The sequence below is a fragment of the Mustela putorius genome, unplaced genomic scaffold, assembly GCF_011764305.1.
Source record: "Mustela putorius furo isolate JIRA1106 unplaced genomic scaffold, ASM1176430v1.1 tig00003854_pilon_pilon_pilon, whole genome shotgun sequence".
Classification (NCBI taxonomy): domain Eukaryota; kingdom Metazoa; phylum Chordata; class Mammalia; order Carnivora; family Mustelidae; genus Mustela; species Mustela putorius.
The window spans coordinates 8,598,076-8,623,411 of record NW_025422006.1 but is presented as its reverse complement, the minus strand read 5'-3'; the positions used below and the strand labels follow the sequence as shown (position 1 = coordinate 8,623,411).

At 48.2% G+C, this 25,336-nt stretch overlaps 1 protein-coding gene across 2 annotated transcripts; it reads left to right on the top strand.

Moving 5' to 3' along the window:
- The first annotated feature begins 150 nt into the window (after nt 1–150).
- Nucleotides 151–25,085, top strand: KLF9 (Kruppel like factor 9). 2 transcript variants are annotated; one of them, XR_006601972.1, is made up of 3 exons: nt 151–899; nt 21,603–22,521; nt 22,911–25,085. XR_006601972.1 is itself a non-coding variant. In XM_004769231.2 (2 exons), the coding sequence occupies exons 1-2, from the start codon at nt 395–397 to the stop codon at nt 21,830–21,832; spliced, it is 735 nt and encodes a 244-aa protein (XP_004769288.1). In that variant the 5' UTR covers nt 151–394; the 3' UTR covers nt 21,833–25,085. The 2 variants fall into 2 exon arrangements, 1 of the variants encoding a protein (XP_004769288.1); XM_004769231.2 differs by having other exon boundaries at nt 21,603–25,085.
- Nucleotides 25,086–25,336: the final 251 nt, after the last annotated feature.

Here is a 25,336-nt window from a genome sequence, read left to right as displayed (position 1 = left end):
TCCAGCGAATAAACTTGCGGCCGCCACGTGTGGCATCTTTCCAAGGGAGCCGGCTCGGAGCGGCCGGCGCGCCCGTCGGGGGGATCACGCCGGGCGCGGGGCGCGGGCGGCGGCGAGCGGCGGCGAGCGGCGGCGGCGGCGGCGGCGGCGGCGGCAGCAGCAGCGCGGCGGAGCCCCGGGCCGTGGATGCTGCGTGCGGAGGCGCTGCCGGTTACGTAAAGATGAGGGGCTGAGGTCGCCTCGCGCTCCTGCGAGTCGGAAGCGCCCCGCGCCCCCGCCCCCTTGGCCGCCGCGCCGCGCCGCGCTCGTGGTCCGAGGCCAGGGCAGGGCGAGCCGAACCTCCGCAGCCACCGCCAAGTTCGGCCGCGCCGCCGGGGCTGCTGTCGCCCGCACCATGTCCGCGGCCGCCTACATGGACTTCGTGGCTGCCCAGTGTCTGGTTTCTATTTCGAACCGCGCTGCGGTGCCGGAGCATGGGGGCGCTCCGGACGCCGAGCGACTGCGACTCCCTGAGCGCGAGGTGACCAAGGAGCACGGCGACCCGGGGGACACCTGGAAGGATTACTGCACGCTGGTCACCATCGCCAAGAGCTTGTTGGACCTGAACAAGTACCGACCCATCCAGACCCCCTCGGTGTGCAGCGACAGTCTGGAGAGTCCGGATGAGGATATGGGATCCGACAGCGACGTGACCACCGAATCTGGGTCGAGTCCTTCTCACAGCCCGGAGGAGAGACCGGATCCTGGCAGCGCGCCCAGCCCGCTCTCCCTCCTCCACCCTGGAGTGGCTGCGAAGGGGAAACACGCCTCCGAGAAGAGGCACAAGTGCCCCTACAGCGGCTGTGGGAAAGTCTATGGAAAATCCTCCCATCTCAAAGCCCATTACAGAGTGCATACAGGTTAGCGGCGTCTCCCTCTCCCACCGAGCTCTGGGGCTGGTTAACCTTTGGCCGGGCAGTCTTTCCGGGCGTTAAGGACACCACGCTCGGCCTCAAGGGTGCCCACATTTTGGATAAGATGCTGTTTAACGCTTTAAAGGTTGGAGCCGCGTAGAGACGGAAAAGCTCCCTCTCTCCGTAATCGTCTCCAGTCTCTAGAAGCCATGGAGAGCCTTAACCTGGCGGGCAGAGTGAGTGCGGAGTGCCAGCCCCTGTGCGTGGCTCGGAGGGGAGTGGTGCCGCCCCTCCCGGCCCGCCCCGCCCCCAGGACTCCCGCACCGCGCGGCCGACCGTGGGGCCACCCCACCTGGGCAGGCGCTGGCACCGGGGAGGTCAAATGGCGTATCTTTTATTTGATTCTCTTGAGGGATTGCAGCGAAATGCCCAGAACCTGGGGAGAAGCGGCACGCTTTACGTGGAACCTTTTAGGGATGACTAAGGACTCATTTAGCTGTACGCTTGCCACTTTTCAGGGCTTGCCGAGGTGGTTTTAAATTTGGCCAAGAGTCCCCAGGGTGGTTTAAAATAACACGGCTTCAGGCGGCAGAGGAGTCTGATCCAGTGATGGCTGGTGGGTTAACTTCAGGACCAGTTAGCCTTTTTAATGACAGCCTTTTTAATGAGATTCGGTAGCTGATTCCCACCCCCCTACCACCCGACCCCCATGATTCGTGGCACCCTCTCTACCCTGAATAGTTAGGGGGCAGGTGTGGTCCTTGCCTGAGGTCAAGGCTCGGTAGAGAACCTGGGCCTGGAGACCTCCTGGAAGGCTCTCTCCCCAGCGAGACTTAAAAGGCAGGGGCCCGGCTGAAGGAATGTGGCCAGGAAGACATATGCAGTATAAAACGGGCTTTGGAGGCGTACAGAGACCTTGGTCAGCCAATTCTGCTGATTCTGTTTAACATAACTCAGAAAAAGTTGGAAAGGGTTGGGCCGTGCTATCTCACCATCTTTAGTAACGTTCTTCTGCCGATGCTATTCTGATAAGGAAGCACAGGACTTGATCTTTTCTTGGATCCTCTGTTCCTTCGACCCTCTGACGTGATCTTGAAGAGGCTGTTGGAGTTACTTAGCCAAGTATTGTCATCTGGGGGTGTCCTTGTTGGTACTTTTAAGACGAGGCCCTGGGCCTGTGGTTTTAAAATGATCATGGGTTGGTTTTTGATTTGGTTTTGCTTTTGAAAAGCAAAGCCACGTAACTGCGTTTCGGATTTTATTTCCTTTGGACGGTGCTTCTTGTCGAGGTGGCTGCTGGCACGGGCGTGCAACAGAGTTTCCTGCGTGATTCATGTCCCAAGAGGTTGTTTGGGGTTGTCATCTAAAGCTGCCCTCAAACAGCAGACTTGGAAGTCTGTATGTGTAAGGCTGTCGGAAGGCAGATGTACGCCCGGATTGGGGGATGTGACCTTTCGTGTGACTCCCCCGGGGTGAGGCAGGGGTATATTAACTGGAGGGTGTTACTCACCAGCAGCTGTTGGGCGGGCCTGGCCTTGTCAGCCATGTTCCCGGAGCTCAGACACCCACTGCCACCTTGAGCAAAGGCACGTTCTCCTTCAGGGAGCTGCCCGGTCAGGAGGCTGGGCTGGGGAGGCCTTGCAGGGTTTCTGTGGCAGCTACCTGAGCCTTGCTGTCTTAGAAAAAAAGATTCCTGGAGTTCTGAACCATTCAGCTGAGTGATTTTTCTCGGGCATTTACAGAAATGGCTGCTTATGGGTGTGTGCATTCGTGCTGATCTCTAATTTTCCATAAGGCAAGGCAGCTCAGCTGTTCCAGGAGAACCTTTTACACAGTCAGGAGTGGAAGACCGAGTGAAATGTTAATCCCATTCTAAATGCTGCAGTCGGTCTCTTGAAACTAGTGATCGGATGAGAGCAGGTGTCTTGTTTAGGTTTGGAGACTCTGGAACACCAGGGCAAGGTTGAACAAAAACCTCAGCGTCTGTAAATATGGTGGGGAGCACCCTCCTGCTGAAGAAGGTGTGTGTCAAGGATCCTCTTTAAATAAGAGACTTACAGGTCTGGTACATTTGGAAGTGGCAGTTTCGGCTTCAAGTTAGATTGCATTGGGGTGGGGGGAAATGAGGCAATGTTGTTGTTGTTGTTTTGCTTTTTGCTGGTATTAAATCCAGAAGGTGGACCTGAGCTAGCCCTTGGAACGTTTGCATTTGGTGAAGATTTTAACAGCTAAAATTCCAGCCACACCCCCCTGCTCAGTGTGGCCCAATGAGAGTCCTTCCTGCTGCGTGGTCGCCTCCTAGAGCCTCCTACAGCTCCCACTTCCATGGACGCAGTGGCCTTAGAAGTTGAGTCATTTAAACAAAATTGCAGCCACCGCTGTCCTTTCCTAAGAGAGAAGGACGATTTTGAGTTTGGTTCTCCTCTGTCGTCTTGTTTCCCAGGTGGGGGAAACTTCAGCGAGTTCATTCAATTCCAAGCTGGCAAACTAGAGGCTTGCCGCTGGGTTTGCTTCGCAAATCCGTTTGGCTTGGCCAACACAGAGTTAATAGAAAAATGTAATTAGTCACCAGCATCTGAAAATCAGAAGATTCGGCCCAAATCCAGAGTTCTGGCTTCTCTGGAAAAATCGATCAGTCGGGCAGTACGGGGCCTGAATCCCTATCCAGCAACAGTTGGCTTGAACTGATCATTTTTTGCAGGGCAGTGTCCTTTATTTTAATCATTTGCATCATCTTTGCTGGCATGTAAGTTTACTACCCACCCCTTTGAACCTCAGTTTCTTAATCCACTGGATAGGCTGTTACCACTGGTGGTCTCATAGGCTCTTGTGCAAAGATTAAATAACGTAGACAAAGCAACTAGCTTAGGGTGCCACAAACAGAAAACCTCAAGAAATCCTGGATCTGAGAGTTTGTGTGTAATAGAGAGGGATTCCTCCAAATCAGGAACCAGGATGAACTTTTTTTGAAGTAGTACGTCAGTTTACATTTTATAATACTGTGCTCAATTTGCTTTCCTTCAGCCCCTGGGTCAGATACTCTTTTCCAGTAATGTGCTTCTAACCTTTAAGCAGCAGATCCATGGTTTAATTTAAAAAAATGCCACAAATACATTCCTTCTCATTTCCAGACTTTGGGGACACTTTCGAGGGTATTTTTGGTAACGTTACAGCTTAACAATTAGACCCATTAGAGTGCTTTGCCTGATAACACATGCAACATATATATATATATATTTTTTTTAATGCAAGCAATTTGAAGTTAATCCTGTCACGCCCCCCCTGCAGACCCACACCCCCATCACTGCCATCACCTACAAACACACACACACACACACACACACACACACACACAGAGAAGTCCCCTCACAGCCCCCACATCTACAGCCATACACTCCTCCCCCACCTCAGAGCATATACCCCAAACGGGCTCCACAATATCCACTCACACCGCAGGCCTCTGCCAAATCCCATCTCCTCCACCCATCATGAACACGGAAAAAAAAGAAAAAAGTTTATCCTGTTTCCTGACTTTGTGGTCACCTTGCATAGTTATGTATATATGGGGGGGGGCGGCGGGGGGGGGGTAAGTTTGGAGGAAGGAAGCAAGGTCATCCGAATTCCAGATCGAAGTCTTCAGGACCAGCTGGTGTCGATGAGGCTGACATCCCAGGACAGAGACCTGAGGCTTTGCTCCCAGGCTAAGTGCCATTTTACTTTCTTTTCAGAAGGACTCGAGTCAGCTCTCCCTCAGTGGCGACATGGGTTGAGCTTGAGGACACTGGGTATATCCTTCCAGTTCTACGGAAAACGTTTTAAAAACAACATTTGTTTTTTTTTTTTAATAGAGCAGAAGGACATTTGTGTAAAATCAAGGAGACACAGAGTTGCAAAACCCCCCAAAGAGCGATTGCTTCGGTTTCTCCCTCTCCTGCTTGCATATTTCCCTGGGATACCTGAGAAAATCGGGCAGGAGGGGTCTGAAGGACCCTCGCCGTGGAAGGTCTCCTCCAACCCTGGAAACGGGTTTTCTGGGCTCTTTAGGCATGTCCGTTCAGCCACGAAGTTCTCTAGGTTTAAAATTTTGCTAACACAGGTGCCAGGCCTGGCTTGAGCCTCTTGTACTCAATCTCCTTTAATTATCGGAAAAAGCATTCGCGTGAACCCTTTGGTTTAGGACAGCCTTGTCCCATCAGAGGTGGGAAGAAGGACCCATTCCATTCCCCGGGAGGCAGAGGCTCAGGGACAGGGCAAGGTCTCGCTTTGGCCGCAGACCCCAGACTGGGGGCCTCAGGGCACAAGTGTCCTTGGGGCAGGCTCCTCATTTGCCCGCGTCCAGTCTCTGCCACTTTCTCTGCTCTTCCGAAGCAGAAGGGAGGCCCTGCGTGCGGTCCCTGAGGACACATTCTCTGCCCTGTTCTTCTCTCCATAGGGCTCCCCAAGTGATGTGGATTGTTGTATTTCATAGCCTGACACGCTTCATCCAAAATAGATTTACAGCTTAGCCCGAGTGGGGCTTGCTTGCACAGGTAATTGTTTTTCTACCCCCCCCCACCCCCATTTTCTTTCCCCTAAGGAGACGTTAAGACATTTTCTCCCTATAATCGGCCTCCCTCCCATGACATGTCAGTGCCACGGGAAGACTGCAGGGCTGTGTGTGTCCTGAACTCCTTTAAAAGGCCACAAACCACTGTGATAGCTAAGACTTTCCTCACCTGCCAAAGATCTGATGTTTGCCCCCTTGGGGCCATATGCACCCCACTCCCCAGTGAGACAGTCTAGACACCACCTCATGCATCCTGTCAGGAAAAAAAAAATGACAATCTACAGGCGAGAAGAAGACAAATAGCAGCACACGGGCTCCAGCTCTAGAAGATGTGAGGTTTCTAAGGATCTCGAGGAGGGACTCCTGAAGGCATTGCTTCTGGGTTTCAGACAAGAGGCTGAAACCCCCTCGGTTCCAAGGACTCATGGCCCAGGTGGCCGCCGGAGCCCCAGCCCGCTGGGGATTGAGGCCTTTCGGGGAACCCAACTTCTCTTTGTTGCCAGTCCCCAAGGTAGGACCCAGGGTTCCTCTTCCTCACTTCCCCTGTCCTCACAGAACTAAAGCAGAGTTGACTTAGAAAAGCTTTGGCTGCCGGCAAGGTTATCGTCTCACAACAGAAAATACACACGGAGTAGAATTATAGGATGAATAGATTTTCCCCCACTTTTCCCCTAGGATCTTTGACGAGAGGCGAGGACAGGGGAAGGGGGAAACAGGGCCTGGGGTGGGGGAGGAGCTCTCTGGACAACTGCGGAGCTGTTTTGATGGCAACACCCCATATTACCTTCAGATGTAAAGATGTAACCTGAGGGAAATGAGTTCTTGGATTCTGAACAGAAGGGTCAGATTTACATTCTTGTCTCAATTGTTGACGTTTATCCCAAGAGCCAGTCATTCTGCAATGTCTGTGGGAAATTCCCAGCTCGAACTTCCCAGGGAGAACTATCATATGACCTATTGGGAAAGCGGCTGACAATGGTCTTCCTTGAGAAGTTCGTTGGGAAGAAAAGTGGGCAGATGGGTTCCAGTATTCACTCTTCCAGGAGCCCCTGAGAGCACATGGCGTGCGCCGGTTGGAGTCGGCCTTCTAGGCCATCAGGGTGATTTCTGAATGCCTTATGGTCACTGGCATTCTTTTTTTTTTTTTTTTTAAAGATTTTTTGTATTTATTTATTTGACAGAGATCACAAGTAAGCAGAGAGGCAGGCAGAGAGAGAGGAAGGGAAGCAGGCTTCCCGCTGAGCAGAGAGCCCGATGCGGGGCTCGATCCCAGAACCCTGGGATCATGACCTGAGCCAGAGGCAGAGGCTTGACCCCACTGAGCCACTCAGGCACACCGGTCACGGGCATGGTTGATTTAAACAAACAAGATAAAACCAGCTTCGTCATTTTCGTTAGTCTTGACTTCCAGATTTGGGGGGTTGCTTTTTCCCTCCCCGTGGCTGTTCTCAGGCTTGGAGAAAAAGCTTGCAGCCCTCCAGGCCTCCCCCACATCCGACCCTCCCACCTTCTCCGAATGTTTCTCCAGCAAGCCCCACGCCCACTGAAGAACGTAAATTAGTACCTCGTAATTGGTACAAAGGCACTTTCTGTTTCTATGCAACACACGCAAAAAGGAGGGGCGAAGGGAAAGGAAAAAAAAAAAACCCCACAGATGGTTAAAAGGAAAGAAATGGGATCCTTTGCAGTGGTCTCTCAGCGGTCTTGTCTCTGGCTGCGCCCCACTTTTTGTTGGGAAGCTAGTCACAGGCCTAGGTCTAGGTCAAAGTCCTTTGGTGGCAGCAGCTGTCAGTATCAAAAGAAAATTTGGAGCTTGAAAGTGACCTTGAGGGGTCATCACACCCATCCTTTTGCCTGTAGAGGAGGGTCTGGCCACCCTCGTAGGCACGGGGATTGTTCTGTGGACGCACGTTCTCTTGGAGGGTTCCGAGGCTGGCCTGCTGCCCTGACAGCCATGTGACTTTGGGCCCAGAGCCCGGCCTCCGGGGGGCCCGGGTTTCCTCAGCAACACAAGAGGGCGCCCCAGACTCTGAGGGCTGTCAAAGACCTGCTAAAGGCCTGGGCAAGGCCGACCTAGAGACCTTCCCTCATGGTGAATTCTTTGCAATTCTTTGATCTGAATTCTCCCCCACCCCGCCACGGTCTCCCGAAAATTCCAACCCTCGGTTAACATTTTTTAAATCCCGGTTTAAAGAGCGGCTTCGCATTAACCAAATTAACCAAGCGAAAGGACAAGAGGTAGTGTCAGCTCTGGGACCTCTGCCCTCTTATTATGGGAACTGCACACTGGGAACCAGCCCGAGGCCAAGTGTCAGTGAGATTTCCTTCTCCACCCTTCCTGGAGCCCTCCTGAAACTTTAATACCTTTTTGGTGCATTAAGGCCAGTAGTAAACATTTGTCTTACCCTGGCCTCAAGCAGTCCCCTCAGGAAATAATAGGACTCACATTATTATGCACAGAGAATGCCTTTCCCACTAAGGGAGTGAGGGGTCTCCATTTTTTATGCCTGGGTTCCTGCGAGGCATTCATTTCCATTGGTGCTCCAAGCCCATGTTTGCAAAGGTGCACCCACAGGCTTCACTTGGAATCTGGGTGCATCGTGAGCTATGTTAGCCTCTGGAATCCTGAGCCGCGAATGAACATCCGGAAATGAAATCCAAGGGTTCTAGAGCTGCAAGAAACAGCTAGCTCTCTGGCTAAGCCCAGGGCCCCTGGGTGTTCGATATTTTTCTTTTGCTTTTTCTTTTTTTTAATAAAACTGAGAATGATCATAAATTTGAACAGGAGAACGGAATTCATCCCTGATTGAGCCTTTTTAAAAAGCGAGGGCATTATTTACATAGATGAAAATAAAGAGAGGGGAGCTTAAGCCATGCAAAATTAATGACAAGGATTTGAAATGCAGGCAGCAGTATTTTGTATCAAACAAAGTGTGAACATTTTTCCAAGGCAAGTCTCTGTCATTTTGGAAGTGAGTGCCTCCCAGAGTCGACTGGAACCAAAGAGGGAACCGGTGGGGCAGGCAACGGACAGAAGCTTTGCAGACACTTCAGAACCGGAATGAATTTTATAGATCGTCTTGGTTCAAAGGGAGGGAAAAGGAGGTTTCCCCATCTCTCCCTCCCAGGGGCCCAGCTTTGATGAGATAGAGGCAGTGAGAAGAGTGTGTGGTAGGGAGGCCAGGCCACTCTAAGGACCTTGAACGCAGGCATCTCCAGGACAGGCCTTTGCTTCAGTAGAGAGAGCAGTCAGAGGGCTTTGGGGCCCTCAGACCTGTGCTCGAGTCCTGCCTCTGCCACTCTCATATGGTACAAACTCTCTGAGCCTCAGTGTTCCCATCTGTAAAATGGGGTTCAGTGATTCAACTGATGTTGTTCCGAGACTAATTCAGATAAGGTGTTTAAAGCATATTGGACAGTGTCCCCATACGCCAAGAATTATAATTAAAAATAATTTACAGGTATTTCCCAGAAGGCCTTGAGGATCCTAGAATTTGTGTTTGCAATTCCGGAGCAGTCCAGCAACAGCTCATTCGTTGAAAGAATATTTATTTATTGAGTGACTGTTACAGGCATAGAGCTGTTTTAGATGTTGAAAGCAGGCACTGTGAACATTGTGAATAATAGTAATAATGGAAAATTATTAATATTGATAGTAATAATAGAAATAGCAATAACATTCAGCATTTTTTATGTGCCAGCTTCTAAGCCAAATGGTTTACATACACTGTGACACTGAAACTCATGGAAGTCCTATGAGATAGGAAAGTACTCTTGTTTTATAGGAGGAATTAGACTTGGTGTCAGTTATCTTAGTCCAGGTTGTTACTCTGGAATTTTCTTCGTATGTTTCTAACTACCTGGAATTACGCATGAATTTTTGTTGGCCTGGACCCTGTGGGGTTCACCAGTGGAAAGAGATCCTGTCTTGCATGCCTCTCCTGGACTTGGCCCCAAGGTCCTTCGCTGTCTACTCTTGTGTTCTAACTCTGGCGCGTGGCTGGTTTTTATGAACCTTGGTTAAGAATATCTACAGAGATCTTGGACTCTGACCAAACCTATCCTATATTTTCCAAGAGCTATTCAGAACCTGCTTCCTTCCCGTTGAAAAGACACCCGTCTGGGTCCACAGCTGTATTAGTCAGGGCTCTCGGTCTAGACTCTCTGAGTCTAGACTAGGACCAGCTCCTTAAAAAAAATAGAACTTTATTGGTTCAAATTACCCACACATCAGGGTAGCTCTGGTTTCTGGTATCTCTGGATTTGGGGACGCGGTGTCTGGCTCTCTCCCTGGCTCAGCTCTGCTGTCCTGTGCTTTGGCTTCATTCGTGGGCAGGCTGTCTCTGGAGGGTGGTAAGGTAGCCGCCGGTGGTAGCACTTTCCCAGTCTGCCAATTCAGCAAGGAGAGGAAGTTCTCCTTTCCCAGTGATCCCAGCAAAGTCTTGGGCTTCAGTCTTCATAACTGAGCTAGAATTCTGCACCTGTCCCTGAACTCAGTCACAGTGGCATGGCTAGGTCACATGGAACCTCTGGGCTTGAAACCCCTCTCCTGCCCAAGAATTACATAGACTCCGAGTGGAGAGGGGATGGTTTGGACAAGGAAACTCAAGGCATGCTATTTGTGACCCCAAAGAAGCAATGGATGCCAGACAGCCAAAGCCAGCAGACACCCCCTCCATCTGCCCACGTAGAACTATAGACAGGATTTTCCAAAAAGCAGCGGTTTGACAAAATTAAGAGACAGATCCGCATGACAGCATTCCCCCCCTCTCCTTTGAAGAGAAAGGACTCAGAGCTATCTCTGGAGTTCATTCTTAAAGATAGACCGCCACTGCCTATACTAAATGGTCTTGGCAGAAGACAGATTATTTCAACATGCATTTCTTGTGTTCAGGCTCATACTTCATGCCGCTTCCGTGGACGTTCTAGAAGCCTCTCATGGAATAAGGTTAACAGCAGCAGTGTGATAAGCAGCCTCATTCACGTTTTCTTAATTCCGGTTGTCTACCCATTTTAATGCCCAGAGAAATGAATTGTGTCTATAGGAATGTTTGTCACCTGGGTGTGAACAGATAAAGGCCTCAAATTCACAAAGACGGGCTGTTTGTACAATTCCCATTGGGGTTCCCGAGTCAATCCATCATGCGTCGTGCCCGACACCACCCTACTAAATAGTGAGGCAAACATTAGCTCTTAAAAATAACTCACAAAAGAACACATAAACATGACTTAAATTTCTGTGCTGCCATAATTCTACGGTGGTTTTGTACCTCTGCCGTTTTAACGGCAGTAAGCAGAATGACAGCCGAACAGCCAGCTTTTCCTCGGTCATGTTACAAATCATCCCCGTGGCCAGCCACGAAATGTTTGTCTAGGGAGCATTATCTGTCGCAAGCGGGGGTTCCCGGTGTGAAGAAACAGGGGCTCTGTCCCTCCAGCCTGAGTCATCTTGATGTCCTGCTGGCTTTCACGTGGCGAAGCTCTGCCCAGGGAATGCCAGCCCCAGGAGGGCTGGTGGGGGGCTGCTTGCGGAAGGTCGGACAGCTCAGTCCTGCCAAGCTTTATGGTCCCTGGTGACAAACACCAGGCCATAGGAACCCGTAGCTCAGCCCATTAAAGCTTGAAAAACGATTTGATGGTGGCCCCTGTGGCATGTGGTCATCACAGCCTTACTGTGGGGCCAGCGGCGTACAGAGGTTGAGCCCAGAGGGAAAAGGCTGGCCGCATGTGCTGGAAAAGCATCACCAGTCCCTCTGAGCCACTGCGAGGGCCCCTGCCTGGCTGGCAGGTAGAGCAGGCATTTTTCTAACCAGACAGCAGTCTTGTCTCCTGGGCTTTTGTCTTTTGCCCATTGCTTGATCCGAGCGGAAGTCGTTAGTCCTGGATCGCGGTTGCTTGAGACTGGGAGCTGTGGATGCTACGTATGATTAGACCTAAGTACGCAAATGGAAAGGGAATCCTTGTATTTGCGAAGGAAGCCAGACGTCTCATTGGCGCTTGTAAAGCCACTGTGTGCATCGGGCACAAATTTCCCAATCACAAGCCCGAGGTGTGCAAAGATGTCACTCCGTAACCAGAGCTGGGTTGTTGAGTGCTGGCGCATGTTCTCCCCCAACCTCTGCCCTCACCCCCCACCATTTTGGGCTGTTGATGCAGAAATGTCATCTTGACTCCTATGCAGGGTCTCTCTGTCACTTCTATTGAATTGCATTCTTTTTTGGGTAAATGTTTGCAAAAATCAGCATTCTCAGCATTCTCTCTCCCTATTCCTTTGCCTTTCTTTCTCCTGGGAGTGAGCTAGTATTTGGGAAGCAAGAAGTCCCCCTCTTTTCTTTCTGACATCATGGGAGGGCTGTGGATCTTGCATACTATGCTTTGACCTTGATGGTCCTCTGTGGGGTGTCGTGTGTCAGCTTAGGTCTCGGTCCTCATGCGCTGACCTCCTCTGCTCGAAAGGGCCTCTGGAGAGTGGCAGATCCTTGTGCTCTGTGACTCGGGATGCCAGGGACATTCTCCCAGCTGTGTGGTCCTGGGCTCAGGGCCCACCCTACATTTGGAAGGGTGAGGCTAGGAGGCATGCACCGAGACCCTCCTCTTGGCGTGGCTGCCCAGCTCCAGCAGTTGCGTGCCCCGCCCCGGGAGAGAGGGGACTTCCCCAGAGCGGCTGGTGCACGCTCTAGGCCCCATGACAGTGACCCCTCCCTAGGACTGCCCACACCTATTATTAACAGGAGAGTAGAGAATACAGGACCTTTCTTAGGGACCATCAATACCTGTTCTGTAAACTCAGCCCCTCCAGCCTCTCTATAGCTCAGGTGTCAGTAGGAAGCACTGGTCCAGTCAAGAGACTTGAAACTATACATGCCCTCCCGAAGTCAGCCCGTCTGGGGAGAAGAACCCAGGAGTAAGAGAATGGGAGAAGCCCATGGTAGGAGGCCCGTTCTCCAGTGAGTTAGAGCCTTTGTTCTTCTTTCACATCTAATCTTGTCTTGTGCTCCAAGTTGAAGGAGGCGTTTGAAAACCGGTTCTCATCCTGGCATACCCTTGGGCAAGCCCTCTGCCCTCTGAGTTGGCTTTATCTGTCAGGTTTGACAGGTTTGAATCTGATGGTTCTCAAAGTCATCCAAAATGCAAAGATCCAAAGAATCTATGTTCTCAGGATGGTTTTGCCATTAAACATTTATATCCCGCTCAGTGTTTAGTGGGTTCATTTATTATTTCTCTTTCCCACAAACAACTGGGCAGAAGCCGTATAGTCTGGGATGGGCAGGAAGACCGTGGGCAGGGGAGTCAGCTAATCTGAGCCCAGACCTAGCTGTGTGCTTGGGAGTGGGGGTAAGGTCACTGCACCTCCGCCAGCTCCGGTGGGGCCGTATGACTGAGACATGAGGACATTTCTCTTGCTAGGTTGAGAACCCAGAGTCAAGAATCTGGTGTCCACCGTCTCTCCTTCTGAGGCCCCAGCGCACGAATGAACTCCCAGATCCGTTGAGGTTGGGGACACACACACAATATTCAGACAGGCTTGCTTCCTAGACACCGACATCAAGCGTCCCATGATAGATGTTACAGACACACCCCCCACTTCCCAGCTCAGAACCTAAAGAATGGAGCGGGTTGCTTTCCACAGATAAACACAGGGGCCAGGAAGTAAAATCACACATTCAAGCTCTAAAATGACTCTGTTATATCAACCAGTGGAATATAAAAAGAAACCAGATCACAAGCGGGATTCAGAAAGGGGCCAAGAGCAAATGACAGGATAATGGAATGGCAGTAGATATGGGGCAGGACGATTCTTCCAGAGCCGATGAAGTGTGTTTATTTCTTCAGAGCCTCTGCCTGTGCAGGTCGCAATAATTCTGGCAAACGGGAGACTTTGGGTTTTTCTTCTGACTTTTGATTTCTTGATTTTTGAGGTCGTAGTTAATTGGAGCAACGTTTGCAGGGAAGTGTAGAATTGTCTGTTGCCTACCTCTTCTGTCAAGTGCATGGTCCTGCTGCATTTGAGGGTCAAGGACATGAAAAAGAATAGAGCAAAGGCTCACATTCTGTACCTGTAATAGCATCGCTCCGCAGTTGGAAGGAGGATAGGTGATCGTGGACAAGGGGATGGGGGTCCTGAAGGCCTAGGGTCAGGGCAGGTCTGGACGGGTATGTGTCCCGCCAGCCTCATCTGCGAACGCTGTATGGGACCCTGGGGTTTGCACCCCTGCATACACTCACTCCACGGCTTCCCAGCGAACGCACGCCTCGGTGTTGCAGCCTTGTCATTACTGTCCACGTAACTCTGAAGGGAGATTCCCGCCTGTCCTTGTGGGGCGATTTTTTCTCAATTACAGAAAAAGTTGGCGGGGGGAGTAGAGAAGGAGTGAGGAAACAGGTGAAGTGTCCTCTGAAAGTTTCTTACTTTCTAACAGTTTGAGAAGGAAACAGAATGATGCTCCTTTCTTTGGTCTTGGACACTGGAATGTTATTTCCCAGTAGAAAGTAAATACCTGACTTGCCCCCCATTCTCTGTATAGAATATATTCTTGATCAATGATCAATCCATTCATGGAAAACTTTAAACTCAAATTCATCCATTTCCTTTGTTTTGTGTAAGACTTTTTTCTAACTTTGTCTTATAAAAGAAACTTCTACTTAACTGTTTTTAAAAAATCAGAAAATACAACAGAAAGTGTTACTCTTAATCCCCCCGCCTGTAGACCTCTACTGTCCATATTCTGTATATACTGTTCCAGGGTTTTCTCCCTCCATAGATGCTGCTCATACCTACCTATTCAGCCGATCACACACTGCCCTTTTCAGGTAGTGGTGTCTTACTAAGGTTTTCCATTTCATTCTGTAACAACCTAGTACCTTTGTAACAAATACACATTTTCCCACTGGATGGATACACTACAATGTAGCAAACTGTTTCTCTTGTTAAGTTGTTACCAAGTTTTAGCTCTTAGGAACCAAGCAGGTATTCCTGTATACCATTGCGTTCCTCTCTAATTAATACCAGAAATAATTCCTAGACGAATGTATTGCCAGATAGCTCTAGATCAATTATAAGTGCATTTTTGCAGAAGTTGTCTGTTTCCTCATGCCTCCGCTAATGATGGGCTTATGTACAAACTTTTTTTTTTCTTTTTTTGATAAGTAGGCACCATGCCCAGCATAGAGCCCAACACAGGGCTTGAACTCATGACCTTGAGGTCAAAAGTCAGGTGCTTAACCAACTGAGCCACCCGGTTGCCCCATATGCACATACTTTTGAACATTTTTGCCTGCCTGATAAATATTTCATTGATGTCTTAATTGACCTGTTTTGATTACTTGTGAGATTAAATATATTTCCATTTATTTATTGGCCATTAATATTTCTTATTTTGCAAATTACTTATTTGCATCCTTGTGCCATTTTATTAAATTGGGTTATTAATTTTGATTTGTAGGTGTACCTTTTGTATTGTCTTTTGTCTTATGCTGCAAATTCCTTTATTCACCATTCTGACTCAAATTTTTTCACTTATGTATATTTTTACTATACAGAAGTTTAAAATTTGTTATGTATTTCACAACTACTCTTCCAATAGAATTTTGCCTTTGGTTTCATGTTTAGACAATCTCTCCCCACTCTAGGATTCTAAAAATAGTCACCTATACTTTCTCTCACCTCTGTGGTCTTATATTTTACATTTATGTATATAAATGTAAATTTATGGAATTTATTGAAGGGAACGGTATAAGGGAGGGACCGAGATTTAATCTTTTCAGATGTCTATACCATTTATTGAGTTAAACATTCATTTCATCACTAATTTGGAGCATCCCATCCGTGTTGAGTCTTCGGTTTATTTTCAGACTTGACTCTGTTCCACTGAGTTGTCTTTTCCTGTGCTGGTCTCGCACTGTCTTAATTATTACAGCTTTAATCATACATTGTAATAACTGGTATCACTAGTGTTCACTTATTGTTGTTCTCTTGCAAAATTTTCTTGGCAAGTGGAGTGTACTTATTCTTCCAAATTCACTTTAGAATAATTTTGTCAAGTTCAAGAAAAAAGAATTTCTAAGGTATGTGTTAATTTCATAGACGACTTTGTACAGCATTGCCATGTTCTACTGTTGAATCTTATCATCCGAGAGCATGGGAAGTGTTCCATTTATTCATTTTCTTTTATATCAGGGTCTGATGATTTTCTTCATGCAGGTCCTGAACTTTTATCATTAGGCTCATCCTGACTGGCTGTGGTTAACATATAAGAAAACCACTGCTCTTTTGTATGTTTATACCGGAGAATGCATTTTTTAAATTTATATTAGTTTTTTCGGCATTTCTCTTCAACTTTCCAAATAGAAAGTTGTATCAATTGCAAATAATCCTTCTAGCACCTTCCCCTTGTGATGATTTACTTCTTCCTTTGTTATCTAATGGCACTCACCAGCATTTCCTGAACAACATTAAGTAGCTATAGTGATGGGGGCAGTGTCCATTCATGCCTCCAGCCTGACTAATAGAATGCTGCCTTTATCTTCCTGCTGACCTTGCAGGGGAGGTGTTTTCGATCTATATTTTTCTACCCCGTTAAGGAATAATTCTTCTATTTTCCTAAAAGCTTTTATTAGGGCTGGATGTTGAATTTTACCAAACACTATTTTGCATTTTTCGGGGGAAAATACATGTGGGGGTGAGTGTATTAGTCGGTTTAAAGGGGGAATCCTATCAATGTGATTTCCTAATGTCAGGTTATCCTTTTTTCTCTGGAATCCTAGGTGCTTTTTTTATGATCAAAATGCACTATTTTCTCCTCAAGAAGCGGCCCTGATTTTGTCCATCTGCAAGAAGCCATGATTCCTAATTGGCATTTTTGGAGTTCCGTTCTGAAAAGGAGGCCTCACGCCCTTAGATTTGTTTTACAAGAGGGAGTTCCCTTTGGTAGAAGCCATGGGAGGTTCATGAAGCGTGTATTTTTAACCTTCCTGCCTTGATTAAGGTCAGCCCCTTTTAGGCTCTTCCACGGAGCTGGGAAACAGACGGGGAGAAGAGCCAGGTGGGAAAGCAGGTGTGTTGAAAGCCTAGGCCTCCCGGACCCTGGGCCCATAGCTCACTGGCAGCCTTTCTGAATCCAAGGGAGCCTGGACCAAGTTGAGTGTAACCAGCTGGCACTCCCCACACTGTCCTCTTTCTTCCCTTGTACGGAGGACTTACCACTTGGCGTTGTCCACTGACCCCCAGGTAGAGTGGAGGCCCCTTCTGGAAAACAAGGAGCTGTCCCTTCCTTCTGGGCTAAGTTGGCAGGCGCGTATGCGCATAGCCAGCAGCCTCTACTCCCCTCCTCTCGAACCCCTTGGAGGCCCAGCAGACCTCGGGAGGCCTGACCTTTGTCTGCAAAAAAGTGTTCTACACACCGGGTGCCATACTGGATCAGTAGCTATTCTGATCCAGTTAATTTTCTACTCCAAGCCGAGCCTGTCACCGAGAGGTGCTTCGCTCGCGGCTGCAAGGGGAGGGGAGCGGTGTGTAAATACTGAGAGCGCAGGAGCTTGTGCTGCGAGAGCTCTGCTCCCGTAGAGCAAGAGTTGACTGTGTCACTGCCTCTGGGTATGTTTTCCTGTAAAGGCCAGAAATAAAACACTAGTACATGCCTGTTCTTCCTGCCCCCCTCCCCTGGAGAACGGTACCGCTCTCACTAATCCTAAGGACTAATTTAAAGATTCTTTAATTGGTAGTTGCTGTGCCCTGCGATTTGGTCGGTGTGAAGAAACTTAACTGTTCTTTTGTGGGCCTTAGCACTGAGCAGAATTCCAGGCCTGACTTGATTTCCCCTTGGCTGTAGGACGACGGGACAACAGCCACAGCTTCTCCAAGACCTCTCTTTTCTTCCTCTGTCCCATGATCTCTGGTCCCATTCACCTTTAAATTCTGTTCCTTCTCCGCATAGGATTTCTCCATTCCGTACTTTCTTAGGTGCAAAGCGTGTATCATTTTTTAGATGATACATTATTATGTGTCTGCTATTAGCGAACATTCGAAATGTTTCCCAGAGTAGGTTGCAGAACCTTCATGGGTTAAAGAAGTGGGTGGTTTCAAAGGGCTACAAATCCTAGGTCCCCAAGAAGAACCCAGGCTTCCTGCACGCACACATTGTCTGGCTGGCACAATGCTTTGTAAAGTGTTGAATCCAAATGCCTTTGAGGGGACAAAGCCCTATCCAGCACAACCCGTGAATGCACCTGGTGTTTCACCCATTTTCACCATGTGTCTGGCTCCTGAAGACATCTGGACTTGCAAACTCTGGTGTACAGCAGGTACAAGTTCAAGTCTTCAGGGTGAGATCATGGGTTGGCCGACTTTCTCCTTAACAAAGCTTTGTCGGCTGTCCAGTGTCTGCAGCCACTGTTTGACCCCACGGTCGCAGTGAGAAAGCCACCATAGATAACAATACCCAAACAGACGAATGTGGCTGTGGTCCAATAAACTTGGGATATGGACATGGCAATTTGAATTTCATCAAACTTTCTCCTATCCCAGAATATTATTGTTATTTTGATTTCTCCACCCTCCCCCCCCCCCTTCCAGCTGCTTTGGTAAAAAACCAAAGTAAAAATGGTGTTTATACCATTTTAACTCACTGACTTTACAGGTCAGATTTGGCCTGGGGGCTATAGCTTGCTAAACCCCTGGTTTAGATCACTGATCCAAAGCTCCTAATGTTTTCCCAAAGGATCCGAGAAAAATAAAGAATGATCCTGGAGATTCTACACTAGGAATTCACATCCAAGTGGATCTTTTTTTAAATGCTTAGAAACTGTAAGGTGGAATTATACGAGTTATAGGAGTCTAACAAAGGCTGCTGTTGGCTGGGATTTGCTCTGGGCTCAGTAGGTGGCCCTCTCTTCTCTGAAACGGATAAAGATGCTACGTCAAAGGCAGCATCTGGGTTAGAAGCAAGAGAATAATCACACGGGGACAGCCATGAGGAGCCGTGAGGACAGTGTAGCCATAAGCTAGACTGAAGGTGAATTCAGTGGGGAGGGACCCTGATTACACTTGAAACATACATACATCACAAGCATAAATACTTAATAGTTCTGTACATACAGCCAATTCAAGCTTCATGACCATTTTCCATCGACTCTCTCTTCCATCAAGCCTTCTTCCTAAAACAGAGGGAGAACCTTCTTTCTCTTTCCAATGCAGACTATAGCAGAGTGGTCTTCTGATCCATTTTTTCCACAGTGGACACAGATCTGTTCCAATAAATTAACCTCCTCTCATGACTCACTTGAAAGAAACATGTGCTAGTGAGTAAGCTAAACCACATTACCACTCCTCTAAGAAAAATGACTCTGACGAGTTTTTGTCCTAACAAGCACCGAGAAAACACCAAGCCTTTCCTTTCTGTCGCTTTTCTCACCACCAAATCACAAAGCAGGGGAGAGACGGTTCCAGTACGGAGGGAGCGGGCACGGTGGTTTTGTTTGGCATGCTTTGGTTTGGTTTGGTTTTATAATTCATCGCTGTGTGAATTCTAACCCTTCATTATATTTTTTAACATAACATGTTTAAGAGAACACTTCTCCCATAAACCTTTCACGGGGATTCAGAGGACCTTGGCTGTGTAACTCTGAAAGAGGCTGGAGTTGTCTTCCCCAGCGATCTGGGAACTTCTGAGTAGGTCTGGTCATGTGAGCGACCCCAGCCATACGTAAACACACACACACACACACACACACACACACACACACACGCTCATACACACACACACGCTCACACACTTAGGAAGTAACTAAATGCTTGGCAGTATAAACAGCACAAAAATCAGACCTGATGTTGTCCTCATCCCAGGGGGTTCAACCTTGTTGGGTTATGACACCCTGAATTCCACCTTTTTGTTCCAAGCTCTGAACCAGGTAGAATGCTGTTGGATCCAGCAGAAATTGCAAAAAAGTGTGGTTTCCAATTCTGTGTTGTTGAGTTTTTCAGAGGGTTCCGTTTGAAGTACGGTTGCTTTTTGTTTGGTTTTGGGGGGTGTTGGCCCTCTGGAGTCTCTGAGCATACTCATGCCTCCTGAACCCCAGCACCCGTCCACCTCGGGTAGGACTCGGCATTCAGCGGTGTCCTGTTGCCTTGTGCTACTGTGGCTCTCCAGCCCCCGGCGAAGCAAGGGTTTACACCCCGACCCACGTGTAACGAAGCTACTGGTACAGATTTGTTTTGCACATATCGGTTTCCCGTAAGAACAAGGAGATTGACCGGGGCGTGATGACCATTGCTCTGCTGAGAGAACAGCAAATAAAATCTTACCCATGTGCGGACTGTCATCGAGATGACATAGGCTTGGTTTTGTTGTTGTTATCGGTATTTCTACATCTCTGGCCCAGGGTAGGAGAAGCAGGGGGCAGGGGAAGGATGAATAATATTTGCATGACTCAGACGCACCGCACTGGGCAGCCCTCAGCCTTTTGAGTCTCTGGGTTCCAGGAAGGTGGGGACAGGAGTGAGAAAACATGCACTCCTCACACCTACCAAAGGAGTGTCTGGAGAGTTCTGCGGAAGGCAGGAGCCTGTGTGCCTAGGGTCTGTGAAGCCCGCTGCTTTGGGCTGTGCTTGAATGAGGTGAGAAGTAGGCAGGCCGGCACACACAGAGGGCCGCACAAGGCCCTCTCATCTTAAACGGCTCATTCTGCCTTTCAGCTTGTGTGTGGGTCCCGCCAATGTGGCCATGGGCCCTCTCCTGCCACAGCAAGGGCCAGGAGGCCCCCCAAGGCTAACGTGATCACATGGGAGGGGGAAGCTTGGCTGCATTTTAATTAAGTGGGACATGGAGACAATATGGTGAATCTGAGGAAAGCCGCCGCGAAGGAAGGGCTGCTGGAAACACCAGCAAGTGCTGAGCCTGTTTCCTCATCTGTGAAATGGGCCACCTCCAAGGGGCAGCCTATGAGAAATCAGTGTGATTATGCATGTGAAGCCTTTAGCGCCTACTGTTTTAGAATAATGTTAATTCTTTGATGAGGAATAGGAAAGAAACTAGGGCCGCTTAGTCTGAACAGAGACTAGAGAAAGAAGAGCCCTCTTCAGATAGTGAAAGGATTATTACGCAGCAGAGGGAACAAATGTATTTTTTGTATAGGACAATATGACTTGGGGCGCCTGGCTGGCTCTATCAGAAGAGGATGTGACTCTTTTTTTTTTTTTTTTTAAGATTTTATTTATTTATTTGACAGGGATCACAAGCAGGCAGAGAGAGGGGGGAAGCAGGCTCGCTGCTGAGCAGAGAGCCCGATGTAGGACTCGATCTCAGGATCATGACCTGAGCCGAAGGCAGAGGCTTTAACCCACTAAGCCACCCTGAAGAGTGTATGACTCTTGATGTCAGTGTTGTGAGTTTGAGCCCCAAGTGGGGCATAGAGATTAATAATAATAAAACAATATGACTTAAAATATGGCCTTCACAAGGAAGCACATTCCAGGTCTCTAAAAGTATTTGTTACCAAGATGCTCAGGAAGAAGCAGGCTTTCTGGTCGGGTGCCGGCCTCCCTGTGCCCAGACTGGCCCTGACAGAGGCTCGGTGACCACAGCACTCAGGAGCTCCAGGGGAAACACCTGCTCTAGGGGAGACGTGGGTTAGGCTAGCGGCCTCAGCAAATGCAGGGAAGGGCTAAGGTTCCTGACTTTCTGGGAGAACCTGTGCGACCAGCCACCACGTGGAATAACCAGGCCCCTCCCCCAAATAATAGTAGTAATAATGATGATGATGATGATGATGATGATGATGTTAGCAGCCAAGGCGCTCAGGGGTCCCCTGGGTGTAACACAGCAGGTTCCTTCGCGTGGAGAACATGATTCAGGGGAACGTCCTCAGGGTAGTTATGGTGTCCCTGGGGGGGTGGCTTAGGCGACAGCAATGTGTCTGTCGGTGTGGGAGGGTCCGCAGCGCTGCTTCCTCCCGAGGCCTCCGTCAGGGTCCTCTGCGCAGACTGTCCCCGCGTGCAGCCCCGTGCCTGGTCCCCGGGGGTCGGGATGCCAGCCCGGCGACGGGGGCGGCGGGGGGGGGGGCGGGTGCTGGGGGCGGGGCCGTGTGGCGCGGGTCCCGGGGCTGCCTGCCGCCTTCCGCGACGCTGTGTCTCACCCGCGTCCTGTCTCGACTCCCCCTCCCGCCCGCAGGTGAGCGGCCCTTCCCCTGCACGTGGCCAGACTGCCTTAAAAAGTTCTCGCGCTCGGACGAGCTGACGCGCCACTACCGGACGCACACGGGCGAGAAGCAGTTCCGCTGCCCGCTGTGCGAGAAGCGCTTCATGAGGAGCGACCACCTCACCAAGCACGCGCGGCGCCACACCGAGTTCCACCCCAGTATGATCAAGCGCTCGAAAAAGGCGCTGGCCCACCCCTTGTGAGCGGCGGCGCGCGCCCGCCGGACCCAACCGCGCCGGCGCCCGGGGACACGGCTGGCCGCCAGGGGGCGCGCTGCGGGGCGCGCGGGGCCCTCCTGCCCGCCGCCGCCGCCCCCGCGCTCCCCGCCCCGCCGCGGTTTCTGAAAAGCACAGCGCAGCCCGCGACCCAAGCCCAGCCTGGGGCCCCTCGCGGAGGCAGCTCGGAACCGTCTCTGACTGCTGCAGGGAAGGCGGATGCTTTGGTTTTGGTTTTTTCTTTTTTTTTTCTCTCTCTCTCCTTTATTTTTTTTGGGGGGGGGGTGGATGGGGGTGGGGGGAGGGGGGCAAGGCCAAGACGGGGCTGGGGGAGGGGGTGAACTTTTAAAGATTCAACACTGGTGTACATACGTCTGACCCGGTGAGCGGACCTGTGGCGTCGCACAGTGATTCTGGGCCCTTTGTGCTTGCTGTCTCAGAATTGTTTTCTTACCTTTTCGATGTAATGACGAGTGTGCTTCGGTTTCTTTAGCAAAACCACTCTCTTGAATCACGTTAACCTTTGAGATAAAAAAAAAAAAACAACACACAAAAACCAACAAAAAACACGCCATAGCACAGCTGTCTTTATGCAAGCAAGAGCACATCGACTCCAGCATGATCTGTCATCTAAAGACTTGAAAACAACCACAAAAAAAATTACTTATAGTCAATGGGTAAGCAGTCTGAATTTATACTAATCAAGACAAACCTCTAAAGGGTTACACTAAGTACGGAACTTTTAAACCTTGCTTTGTATGAATTGTACTTTTTGAACATAAGCTGCACTTTTATTTTCTAATGCAGAGGAGGAATAAGTTAAATATGTGCTTTAAGGATAGAAGCAGACATTCTGTTTGGAACCACGTTATAATCTGCTTTTTTAAAAATATACATATATATATAGTATACACGTTTCCCTATGAGATCATGGCAGAGATGGGAGGGCAGAATATATAGGACAGATGCTGAAGGAGAAGGAGGGTAGTATTTTTTTTAAAAAAAATGCAAAAAGAACAAAGAATTTTAACTCTATTAACTTTTCCAAATTTTCCGATCCTTTTAGTTAACATCACTTTACTGTTCCAGTGCCACGAAGGGAGAGGGTTTTGACTCTGTTGGGTTTTATCGAACGGGTGCATAACAGTAACTTCTGAAACACCGATTTTGTGAAGAAAAAGAGGTGTGTTGGTCTCCTTCCCGTGTTCCTACAAACTCCCACTAACAGGTGCAAGAGTTATGTAAAGAAGGAAGAGGAAGCTGACATGTGAAAAGAAAAATATATCCCCGTAAGTAGTGAGCCCCAAGGGAAAATACCATGAGGATTATCCAAGGTGACTTCGAAATGGTCCCTTTTGGAGAACAGAGGCACACGAAATGCATGTGATTGAAGACACATCACTGTATCTTTGACATCAGAAGCCTCACCACTATGTATCTTGTATCCAGGTGTCTACAATGGCCTAAACCACTACATCCATAAAATGCCATTTACCTGAAAACTTAATTTTGGCCTTCACGTGGTCAGAAAAAACTGAACTGTTTTCATAGCAAAGAAACCTCAAGTACAGGGAGTCAGCAGTGACTGTGGGAGAAATGTTTACATTTTCTTTTGTCAGAAAGAATGCTTTCTGGCAATTTTATCTGCTATTTAACACAGGGAGCTACGGTGCACTCTCGTTTATACATGTGCTATAAGCTGTGTCGTGTAAACTTAGGGTGCCTCCCCGTCAGTGAACTCGTGATTTCACCCAACACATGCTCGTTGCCAGGTTCAGAACCGGTGTGGGCTCCTACAGCAGGCGTGGGGCACGGCTGACTCCGACTTCCAATACAACAGCCATCACTAGCACGGTGTTTTTCTTTTTTGTTTGTTTAACCAATGTAGTTGTATCAGTAGTTCTATAAAGAGAACTGCTTTTAACATTAGGGACTGGGAACAGTCCATTGAGATAAAAAGGAAAGTGTTTTCTCACGGGAAAACATGTCAGGAAAAATAAAGAACACTTTCTACCTCTGTTTCAGATTTTTGAAACGCTTATTTTAAACCAAATTTTAATTTCTGTGTCCAAAATAAGTTTTAAGGACATCTGTTCTTCCATACGAAATAGGTTAGGCTGTCTATTTCTTACTGAGCTCACGGAACGGTCCTGCTTGTGATCCTTTGCATGCTGCCTTTTAGTGAGTGAGGAGTTTGGGGCTGCCTAGCAACCCACCAACTTGGACAAACTCATCTTCCCCTCACAGAAAGAAATGAAGGAAAACCAAGCAAAGTCAGTGAAAGACAATCTTTGTAGTTTCAAGAGTAAATCTATATGTGGCTTTTGTCCCGCACTTACTTAGATGGATATAAACGCAGCAACTTGTTTAAAAAAAAAAATGCACAATTTAACTTCCCAAAAAAAAAAAAAAAGTTGTTACTTGCCTTTTCAAGTTGTTGAAGAACACACATTTGATATTCTCTTATATGTTATAGTAACGTAACGTATAAACTCAAGGCTTTTTATTCTTCGTGATAAATCCTGTTTTCAAATGTCACGAAACAGGAACCAGCATTCTAATTAGATTTACTCTATCAAGATATGGTTCAAATAGGACTACTAGAGTTCATTGAACACTAAAACTATGAAGCAATTACTTTTTATATTAAAAAGACCATGGATTTAACTTGTAAAAATCCAAATGCAGGATAGTAATTTTTGTTTACTTTTTTAACCAAACTGAATTTTTTTGAAAGACTCTTGCAGGTGTTTAAAAAGAAAGACAAGTCGTTTTATCTAATACTGTAAGTAGTTGTCATATTCTGGAAAATTTAATAGTTTTAGAGTTAAGATAACTCCTCTCCTTGGTTAGGGAAGAAGAAAGCCCTTCACCGCTTTGGAATGACGCCCTGGCTTTAAGGTCTGGCTTTACATCATGCTTCTTTTGAGAATTATATTTGGTAGTCATGTTACAGAAATTGGTTACTCGTCACTTCGCAGGTAGACTTAGCACAGCACTCATCACTCTGGATAGACCGAGATGTTCTTTCACCGCAGATGAATGATCTGTAACACTGTAAGATACTGATCTTTACAACTGTTTAATCAGTTTTATTTTTGTACAGTATTAGTGACCTAAGTTATTTTGTTGTCCCGTTTTGTAAATCAAATGAAATTATAAAAGAGGATTCTGACAGTAGGTATTTTGTACATATGTATATACGTTGTCCAAATAAAAGGAATAAATGACAAAGATGAAATTGTCCCTGCCGCTGTGTGTTGTAAAAGGGGCGTACCTGGCCGTGACGGGGGCTGCCGCTTCGGCGTGGGCCCGCAGGATTTGTTACGGTAAGTCCAAAGATGATTTTACTCTGTCGTTCAGCATGTGTGATATTTGTAGAGACCTGTGTGTATTTACTGTTCGCAGACCTCTGAGGAAGTAGAAGGAATGAATGTAGGCTGCTTGAAACCACTGTATGATACTGGAGAAAAATATTTATATTTTCAGGTA

Bases quoted from the DNA above. Each gene is read 5' to 3' on its own strand.
- KLF9 (XM_004769231.2), top strand. From the start codon at position 395: ATGTCCGCGGCCGCCTACATGGACTTCGTGGCTGCCCAGTGTCTGGTT. The intron at 900-21,602 runs GTTAGCGGCGTC...TCCCGCCCGCAG, and splicing joins CCATTACAGAGTGCATACAG to GTGAGCGGCCCTTCCCCTGC.